Below are 10,548 nucleotides of genomic sequence, written 5' to 3' on the forward strand. Positions count from 1 at the left end.
TTAGTCTCCTTTATTTGCTTCTTTATTTGCTTTGGGTGTGACTAATCCCAGAGAGCTCTCGCGTCTGTGGCCTTTTGCTGGGTAGTTTGTAAACTGATGTGTTTTCCGGAGATGTTTAATCTGCGAGCTGTTGCTGTGCTTGAAGGGCCAGTTGTGCAAGAGCCACAGCTCAGCAGGCAGAGGAGGCCCTGGGGGAGGCATGGGGTCCAGGAGCCGGCCAGTAGGCCTCTCCTCCCTGATCTGCCACAGACGCCCTGCAGGGCCATCCCCATAATGGCAGATGGTGACAAGCTCTACGTAACCAGAATATGTCCACACCACTTCGTTCACGGTCAGCAGTGTGGGTTTAGATGTTCCCTGGACATTCTTTGTAAGGGGATTCCACTGAGCAGCTCAGTGACAGAGTTTTGTCATTCATTTTGATAGCTGACTATTTCACTAAAGAGGAGAGGGATTTCCTGACGGCTGAAATGAACCCAGGAGATGACTCATGAGGGTGGGGTAACAGGACTAACCCAAGCTACCTTTCTCTTTTGGTGCCACTGGGGCTTGAACCTGGGGATGCTCTACCACTGAGCTCCATCCCCAGCCCTTTTTTAAAATTTTGAGATGGGGTCTTGCTAAGTTACTGAGGGTGGCCTTGACCTTGAGATCCTCCTGCCTCAGCATCTGGAGTGGTTGCCACTGCACCCGGTCCTGAATTGCCTTTACTCCATGTTTTCTTAGATTCCACAGCCCTTTTCAACACAGGAACTACAACCTCATTGACTCGCTCAGAGCGACCCACCAGTAGCATTATTAGGACCTGTTTTATGACTCTTAACCCGGTTGTCATAGACCCAACAAGTGAGGGTGTGGGGTGACCCACAGTGCTGGCTTGGCTACAACTCGCCAGGTTTTAGCTCTGGAAGTCCCACATCCTGGGAAGCCCCTTCTATTTGGAAACCCACCCGGTCACTCCACATGGTGCTGAGACTTGAATTGAGGCGTGTCCCACGTCAGAGCCTGGCTTCTGCCTCTGCCCGTGCTTCTCAGTGCACACACGGCTCCTTGGTTCACACGCAGACCCTGGCTCAGTAGGGCCTGGCCACCACTGAGGGGCTCCACTTCTAATAAGCTCCCAGGTCCAGGACCCCACTCTGAGTGACAAGGCTACTGCTTCCCTAGGAGCCCTGGAGCTCAGTCCCACCATCTGGGCCAGACATAACCATCAGCCCAGAGAGCCCAGAAGTTCCTGTCTGTTTGTCAGTGGTGGCACAGGGTGACTTCTGTGCAGCTTACTCCATTCTTCCCTCAACAAGCCCTGACCCTGGACAAGCACTGCCATTCACTCATGGAGACTCAGCTGGCTTCCCTAGTTTAGCCCCTTTAAGTTCATTGAGGTCCCACGGTGCCAAGTTTGCTATTCTGTGCCCCGACGCAATCCTGGGAGAGCTCATTAAGGCACCAGGCCCTCCACGCGTGGGCACCTTCAGACTAGCAGGGTGACAGGGCTGGCTGGAGATTGCCTCACCAACCTTGGATTTGGAGACCTCACCTGATTACTTATGGTTTAAGGATGCTCTTGAATATCCTCCAATGTATATCTGGCTTCCAGAATCATTGTTTTGGGCTCACAGAATGGGACCATCTGCCTTAATGCTCACAGGTTGGAAGTGATGTTGGTATTGACAAACTTGGCTCTGGGGCCCTGGGGCAATCCAGGGTCTGGCTGATACTGTCCCCTGATTAGACCCTGCCTCACTATCAACAAAGGCTTCCTGTTACCATATCTCCCAAGCTCTGCAGTGTGTCTTACAAAGCGTGATCCTGGAGGCAGCAAGACGTGAATTTGAGGTTACACTGCCACTTATAAGCTGGGTGACTGAGTGACCTTGCACCAATTTTTCTCTGAGCTCAGTTTCCCTGCCTATAAAATGGGTGTTTGTTAATACCTACCTCAAAGCACCGTGGTGAGGACAGAGGAAACTAATATGTATGAGATGCCTGACACATGGGAGATACGAATGTCGTCACCTCAATTATTATTCTTCTCCTCCCAAGAAACTGAGCCTAGAAATAAGCATGAGTTTTTGGTGGGGTGGAAAGGGCAGAAGGAAGCCCCAGATCTGAGAAGTGCCTACAGGGCCGCCAGGGACAGACTGTCAAGGGCAGGCAGGACCATGCCCCGTCTCCTCCCGCTTCCTGCACCCCTGCTAAGAAGCCATGTTGACCTGTCTCCACAGGCACAGGGAGGATTTGGATGGATGACGTCGCCTGCAAGGGCACAGAGGAAACCATCTTCCGCTGCAGCTTCTCCAAATGGGGGGTGACAAACTGTGGACACGCTGAGGATGCTGGGGTGACATGCTATAGACACTAAAAATGGGCACAGCCCCAGGTCAAGCCCTGTCACCCAGCCTTGCTCCTGCGTTTCTAGGGTAGGGACATCGCTCGGAGCTACCCTGGCTGTGCCTCTTCTCTGCCCGGTCCAGTACCCCCAGCCCCCATAGCCCTATCCCCGGACCCTGGTGGCTTGCCACTCTCCTTCCTGACATCTGCTCGAGTGCTCTGTGGGATCTGTCTCCCTCCCCCCAGGTTCCTGCTTGGGGAGCCCTGGTCGACTGGACCACCGGTTTGCTCAGCCGTCTGAGCCATCCACAGGGCGTCTTATCCACGTTCCCTTCAGTCTCTTGGTTACATTTGGATGCTGAGAAGACACCGGAGACAAACATGGCAGTGGAGATGGGCGGTATTACGGATCTCTGACTCTTCAGATAATTCCCAAGCCTCATTTAGGCCACGAGTTTCAACATCTGCCTCCCCAGCAAGAGGCAATCCTGAATGACTTGGTTCCCCTCTTTCCTCTGCCTCCACACACTGGGGGTTAGTTTGGGGAGGGAACATAGAGGAGAAGCCACCTTTAGGAGCCAGAGGGAATGCAAGACTCCTGCAGAAGCCCAGCTGGAGCTGGAGAAGGAGAGCAAAACCAGCATTTATTCAGTGACTACCGTGGTGGGCTACATGGTACCTTGGTGCTAAATTAATCCATTTTGCTACATTGGTACAAGGCATGTCAGTCCAGGTAAGGTACTGCCTCCAGGTAGCACTCACCTGACCCATTCTCCTGGCCTTCAAGTCAGAAACTGAGAGTACTGAGGCCAAGTTCCCACTGGAAGCTTCGTGTGTCTTTGGGAGGCCTGAGCAAGAAGCTTGGGCCAGAGACACGGGTGCTTAGAAAGCCACAGAGATGTGAAGGGCTGATTGGGAGGGTGGGCGCCCATGTTAACTTGAGTCCACCGCTTGGTCATCGGGCAGTCAGGGTTAAAGGCAAGTCGAGTGTTAGGAGGTGGTGACATTGCACCTTCTAGGCCTCTTCAGGTGTGTTCCTGTAGTCAGGGGACACAAGTCCTGATGGGTCCTATAGGATGGAAGGAAGTGAGGACTCCCTATAATTTCCAGGGGAGTGAGAGGCCAGGGCCCTCCACTCATCTGCAATCTCTGTCCCCTCCTGATGATCGGGAGGTCAGACTCTGAAGTGTACATGAGGAGGAGGTTGGACTGGGCCATGTTCTGGGGCTGGGGGCTGCTACCTGGTAGCAAGTGCTTACAGCTCCACCTCTCCTTGGAGGAATCACAAACTCACAGTTGGATACACGATCGCCTGTCACCTCAGGTGAGCATTATTGTGTGTTGGGAAACTGAGACATGGGTCCCTTCAAGCATGGGCCCAGCAAAGGCCTGGCTGAAAACTAAGCCAATATGTGCCCTTGGTCATTCTTTGCTTACAGTATGCTTGTTATTCACCCATGTCCTAACGATCAGAGACTCTCCTTCTGATCAGTTGCTATGTTTACATAACACGCATGTGCTCATGCATCTTTTCCCAGAGCCAATATATGTATGCATATATAAATACAGCACTCCTTACTACATAGCTCAGCTCATTGCAAAATTTGCATTTAAAGCAAAATACTAAAGGTGGAAAGATGTCACTTTGAAAAGAATTCACAACTCAGTTCTAGCAAAGAAATTGTTACCCCACCAGATAAATTTTTTACTTGGTCTTTTCATTTGGGGAAACACACATCTTGTTTTAAATAAAATAAAAACAATGTTGAAAAGTGTTTGAACCTTAAACATAGAAGTCGGCTAGTTTACATACCTACCTAAGAGGACATGGAACTGACCATGGACCTGTATATTTCAGGGACTAAAGGAAATTAGGCCTGGCCTAAAATATATCAAACCTTTTGTAAGAAAGAATTTCAATAAAGTGAAAAACATGTCACCAATATCTTCTCCATCATGTTGTTTTTTTTTCTCATGAAAACCCAGGGAGTGTGGGGAGGGCTGTGAGGTCGATAGCCTGATCATCTTCCAGTAGGGCTTGGTAACAAGGGCTGTCTATGAAAAGCTGCTTGATTACTTCTGGAAGACAGAAGGATCTAGACCAAGAGCCTGATGGAACATGTCCTAGTCTGTTTTCTATTGCTATAACAGAATACCCGAGCCTGGGGAATTTATAAAAGAAAAGAGATTAATTTGAGATCACAGTTCTAGAGACTGGGAACTCTAAAATTAGACAGTCACACTTGGAGAAAGACTGGAACTGCCTCCGCTCAGGGGTGAGCAGGTGCATGCAAGAGACAAACCACGAGAAATGGACTTGCTCTGTAACAAACCCGTCTGGCAGTCACCACGCCAGTCCTATAAGGGAGAGAGCTTGTGGGAGAAAGGCATCCATCCACCTGTGAGGACTCTGACCCTATGGCCCAAACTCTGCCAATGCTGCACTTTGAGGAATTGAAGTTCCAACATGGAACTTTAGGGGAACACAGGCAAACCTCAGCAGAACTTGACGTCTGCAGCCGTGTTTGGGAATCCAAAGGAAACAGGCCTCAAGCAGAACATCCCAAGGGATGGCCAGGAGAGAACTGCTTTTGAATTCAATAAAAAGAAGACCGCCTGTCCACCGGCATTTCCTCCCATCTCCAGAGCTCTCCATGGGGAGAGCTGCACTCACCGTCAGAAGGTCATAGAGACTCTGGCCACTGTGCCGCCCTGGCCACAGGCTCACGTTAAGTGTGCTATGGGCATGACAACTTGCTGAGTCGGCAGAAAGGCCGATTGGTCTAGAAATTCACTCAAGAGGTGCCCCCACCAAAGGCCTGGCCGTGCAGCCTTCCGTGGTGATTCCGGTTCTGTACACAGCCCATGATGAAGGGCAGCAGTCCTCTTGTCCTCCCTCTCTGTTGTCTAGAAGGCACCATGATGGCCGTCACCATCTGTGACCGTGAGACCTGGCTCTGCCTCCCCCGAACCATCACCCAACACAGCCACTTCGTGGACGAGGTCTAACGTGAGGAGTGACGACTTCCTCAGCCACAGGTACCAACGCTAGTTTCTTCAAGTGACTTTGATGACAAAAAGATCCGTTTTTCTCACATTTCTGTAAAGGCTGGGTGTGTAAATCACCCACCTCCTGTCCTTAGAGTGGCCGTCCCCCACCTTCCATGGGCGACACCTCCCCAGGCCTCCGGCTCCCCTCCTGCCCCCCCCCTTGGAGCTGAGGGAGGCTCTTCCTGACAGAGCCTGGCTCCTCTCCCCTCTGCACCCCTCTGGACAAGGTGATGGAGCCTCAGGAAAGACTTTCCACTCTGACTGGAGCTGTGCAGGCTCTGCTTCCCAGCCCCGTGGGGTCCCCACACGAGCAGTGGATATTGAGCCCAAGACTGAAGGGAACCCCCAGGCACCTGGTGGAACTTCTTCTGCGCCATTCCCTTCTTGCAGGTCCTGAGAGATTGGGCAAATCATGGTGCCCTTGCCTCTGTCCTCGCTCGTCTGCCTCCTCACTCAGTGGTTTGCTGGACCTGGGCCCCTCCCAGGGCTGCAGTGAGTCAGAAAACCCAGACCAAGGTGGGGCTCCCCTCACTCGGCCCTCTTTTCTCAGGGACCACAGTCCTCTGCAACTCGTTGTCCAACGTCTGAAATGATAGGTTTCAAGTAGTTGGGACAATTTGCAATTTCCTGGCTATGGAGAGGGAGGGTGATTCTGGGAAATTCTCTCTCAGGGCCAGAAGTAGAGGTCCTCCCAGTGGCTATTTTCTGGGCCAGGAGAATCATAAGGGAACACGCTTCGTGGTTCAAATATAACACAAGGATTTGGCAGAAACCAGCTCTGGAATGAGTCCCCAGGTGGGAAGAGGTGACAGAACAGAACAAGCAGAGGCTTCCCGCAACATTCTCTCCTGGTCCCCGTCACCCCAGATTCCCTTCAAAGGCCAGCCCCGAGCTCTTGGTTGGCTCTCCCTAGCACTGGCAGAGTTAAGCTATGGGTGAGCAATGAGGGAATAACTTGAGAAAAACACAAACAGGCTTAAAACAGAAAAATGTTCAAAATAGAAGTCTCAGACTCTTCAATGACTACGTCTATTGTGGCCCCAAAGAGTTGGGAACACTTTCCTGGCCCCTTGCCCGGCTCACTGGCCTCTCGGCTCCTGCCTATGTCCACACATTGGTGCTTTGTCACTTCCCATCCTGTGTTCTCCTCTGCAAATAGAAGGCAGCGTGTTCCCCATCACCACGTGGCCCCACTCCCTGAGACCTGGCCCTGGCTCCAAGGGACGGACCTCATGGTTGTGCAATAGACAGAGCCAGGTCCGTTTTCGGGGATACAGTGAAACGACTTTCCCTCTGGTGGAACCCACAGGAACTGTGTGGACAAAGCTCTCGCCCTTGGTCATTTGTGTGTTCACCTAATCCATATTTATTGAGTGTCTACCATGGGCAAGGCCCTGTCCTATGTCCAGGAGATACAGGGTAGGGCGAGCGCTTCGTCCCTGGCCTCATGTAGGTTACACTCTAGCTCTTCACCCTTCCACAGGTTTTGGTGCCACATTAGCCCCCCAAGAGCAATACTATCCAAGAACAGGAAGTCCACAGGTGAAGGCAACGGTGGTTTCTTGCCAAGCCACTTAGGCAAAACAAATAGCTAACCGTATTTTAAAAATTAAAAATGGCGTCTTCATTGCTAATGAGTTAGCAATAGCACACGTGGCTCTGTTTATATGAATCATCAACAACAGGGGATGCAAATGGTTAAAGAGTGAGAATGTAATCCCATCCTCGCACAATAGTAGTAGATGAGCAGGAACGGAAGACAGAAACCAGGGTCAGCACTCCTTGACTACTTGTCATGGGAATCTCCCGAGGCTCAACACAACCCATCTCCCTGAATCTTTTACCCACTGGCTCTGTCCTAACCATCCCAGGTCTCCACAGGAGGAAACTTAGGTATTGAGAGGATCGTGCAGGAATTGGAGAAGTAGAACCTGAATCCAGGAAATCATAAGCATTACTATTATATTAGTTTTGTAACCTAGCAACAAGAAAACTCGACTCCAAAGAGGACAGAAGCAAAATCATAGACCAACTGTATTAATAGAATAGCCCCTGAGTCCTGTTCATGTGCCCACAGAGATAAACAGCTCTACATTCAATTAATTGCATCCAAATGACCCCAGTGTAGCAGCTATTGAGAGTGAGCCCCCAGCAAACCAGGCAGAGATTGCAGGCTTCCTGTGATTCCTAATAGACTCTGAAAAGAAGCAGAAACTCCTCCTCCCTGGCCAGTCCCAGAGGATCTGGCTTTGCAAAATTTTGAAGGAATCAAGGAAAGAAAGAGTTGGTGGATGGGATTTCAAACCAAACCATTTGGGCTTATCATTTCTTCCCTCTCTAAAATCATTTGAACTATTTATTTATTTGCTTTCAAAGCACAGATTGGACTGAGGAGGAAATTTTGTTGACAAGGAGGGATGTATAACTCGATGCAGGGAATGTCAGAAGCATCACCAGGCATATCATGGCCAATGGAACCATCTTTCCTGAATCAGAATTAAGAGCCATGTATTATTTTACAGTGACTGTATTTCCCGAGTCATCTAGTTACCGTCAGACAAATGCCACGATTCTGCCGTGTGCTTCTGAGGTGTAGTTATGAATGAACTTGGAAAAGGTCAGCGCTCTGAGGTTCTTCTTGGGTGGCTTAGTATTGGTCAGGAGGGAGCAAAAGGCAGGCAGGTATTTCTCATTGACCCAGGTGGGGTGTGCCAGAGCGAGTTGGTTCAGCCTGGTCTACGAGGTTGAGGTGACCGACAGGAGGAAAGTCAGGGGAGGAACTGGGTTGGTGAGCCATCTGGAGACTTCTACGAGGATTCGGAGTTTTGAGTTGGGACCCAGAAACTTCAGATTCTATAATATAAACAAACCCAGAGAAAGACAATTAGATGGTGTGAACTCTCTCCTACTATCAACTGCTTATCTGAAATTCCAGGTACTAGTGTCCTCTGATGGCAAGATTCCCCTGCCTGTGGCGAAGAAATTTTGAGGATGCCATTCTGGGGGTTGTTTCATGCACGGGATTGATCCATCCCCCTTGGAGGCTGTGCCTTCTCTGTGCCTTGGTTCAGGGCCATCTCTTGTCAGGTGGCGAGGGCTGCTGCCTGAGCACCAGCCTTGATGGGAATGTCATGGCCTTGGCTGTCAAGAGAAAGTCTAGGACCATTCATTTCCTACTCATCTCAGAAATTTAAAATCAGGAGTTTTTATTGAAATTTACACACAATGACATTCACTTATTTTACTAAAATGATGACCCTAATCAGTCAGATTTAGTGAAATACCCAGCTAGGTACCTTCTCCTGCAAGTGTTGTGATGCCCAAACTCTAACTTTGTGCAAGGGCTGGATCAGATCGTGACATGATCGTTCCTTGCTTCTTTTAGAAGCCAAAGTTGTGTTCTGCGGCATCAGCCCAGCCTGGCACCCAAAGTCCCTTGCCACTTCCCAGGGACCATCCATAATGAAGTGATTATATTTCAGCCCCCACCACATCCTGAAACTCAGCTTTGCAGTACCACCTGACATTGAAATGGCGCTTGGGGTCTGGGGACTCCCTGGTGGCTCTGCACACAGAGAGCACTAGAGGGAGAGTGTGAGGCTTGATCCTGTCCTGCTGTCCACTGCTACAGGAAGGAGGCTCTTCCTCCTTGACCCTTTCCCAATTGCTGGAGGTTTCTGTAAACATGGCCCCAGCAAGAAGTCCTCCTCCTGACAGCCATTCCGTCCTGTGGCCTCAGCTGGATCCAGGCTGCGGTTTCCCCACACTTTAGAACCCGCCCCAGGCACAGCGTGGGATAGAAGGCGGAGCTGCAGCTCTGCAGACCCCCCCCTTTTCTCCCCGAGTCCTCCTGGTGCCCTTGCACGAGGTTGTCTTTGCCACCATCATGGTATTCACTTACCCTTCTGCACTTTCAATTAACCAGATAATGATTCTTTCCACTGCATTTCCTCTCAAATAACTGGTGCTACACAGTGAAATGTATGAAGTAATTGCTGGCACTCCCCCCTTCAGAGATAGTCACCGAATGCCACCATTTATTCTGTGTTTAAACACTCAAACAAAACATTGCTGGGCTGGGGTTGTGGCTCAGTGGTAGAGCGCTCACCTAGCAAGTGTGAGGCACTGGGTTCCATCCTCAGCACCACATATAAATAAATGAATAAAACAAAGCTCCATCAACATCTAAAAAATTTACTAAAAAGCACTGTTAATAAACATCAACAAAAACTTTGGCTCTCACCTTATTTAAAATATGGGACAGAAATTTAGTAAATAACTTGGAAGACACTATACCTATGTCATAAGCCCTAAAACAGTTTTGTAGGTTAGTTTTCCTACAAAAGTGACACCGAGTCTACAGAACCCAACTCAGATGAGCATCCGCAGCCTGAGGTGGGTGTGATGCTCAATGAGCCCCTCGCGGTCAGAAGGGGGAACACTGTGGTAGGTGCTGGAGATACAAGTCGCAAAAGACGCCCTCTGCTCCATCCAGTCAAGTCTGAGGCGACTGCCCAAGAGGCTCACAGGATTGTGGCAAGCTGCCTACTATGGCTCCAGAGGAGCCAGCGGGAGACCAGGGTCACATGGCAAATGAGATTGCTCCAAAACACCGATAAAGAGAAAACCAGAAAGGCCTTGAGGGGGCTTAGCATGTGTGAGGTCCTGGGTTCAAATCCCAGAACAAGAGAGGAAGGAAGGAGAAGAAGGAAGGAAGGAAGGAAGGAAGGAAGGAAGGAAGGAAGGGAGGAGAGAAAGGAAGGAGAGAAAGGAAGGAGGGAGGGAAGGAAGGAAGGAAGGAGGGAAGGAAGGAAGGAGGGAAGAAAGGAAGGAGGGAAGGAAGGAAGGAAGGAAGGAAGGAAGGAAGGAGAGAAAGGAAGGAGGGAAGGAGGGAAGGAAGGAAGGAGGGAAGGAAGGAAGGAGGGAAGGAAGGAAGGAGGGAGGGAAGGAAGGAAGGAGAGAAAGGAAGGAAGGAAGGAAGGAGAGAAAGGAAGGAGGGAGAGAAAGGAAGGAGGGAAGGAGGGAAGGAAGGAAGGAAGGAGAGAAAGGAAGGAGGGAGAGAAAGGAAGGAGGGAAGGAGGGAAGGAAGGAGGGAAGGAAGGAAGGAGGGAAGGAAGGAGAGAAAGGAAGGAAGGGAAGGAAGGAAGGAGGGAAGGGAAGGAGAGA

The 10,548-nt window shown here is 50.3% G+C and overlaps 1 protein-coding gene across 1 annotated transcript in view; it reads left to right on the forward strand.

The window, feature by feature from the left end:
• Positions 1–4,265, forward strand: part of Scara5 (scavenger receptor class A member 5) — a 106,449-nt gene extending 102,184 nt beyond the window's left edge. The window contains exon 9 of the mRNA XM_026398896.2: positions 2,226–4,265. Coding sequence (XP_026254681.2) covers positions 2,226–2,362 — 137 coding nt within the window. The 3' untranslated portion in view covers positions 2,363–4,265. The remainder of the gene's footprint in view (positions 1–2,225) is intronic.
• The last annotated feature ends 6,283 nt before the right edge of the window (positions 4,266–10,548 follow it).

Source organism: Urocitellus parryii, chromosome 14 (genome assembly GCF_045843805.1).
Source record: "Urocitellus parryii isolate mUroPar1 chromosome 14, mUroPar1.hap1, whole genome shotgun sequence".
Lineage (NCBI taxonomy): Eukaryota > Metazoa > Chordata > Mammalia > Rodentia > Sciuridae > Urocitellus > Urocitellus parryii.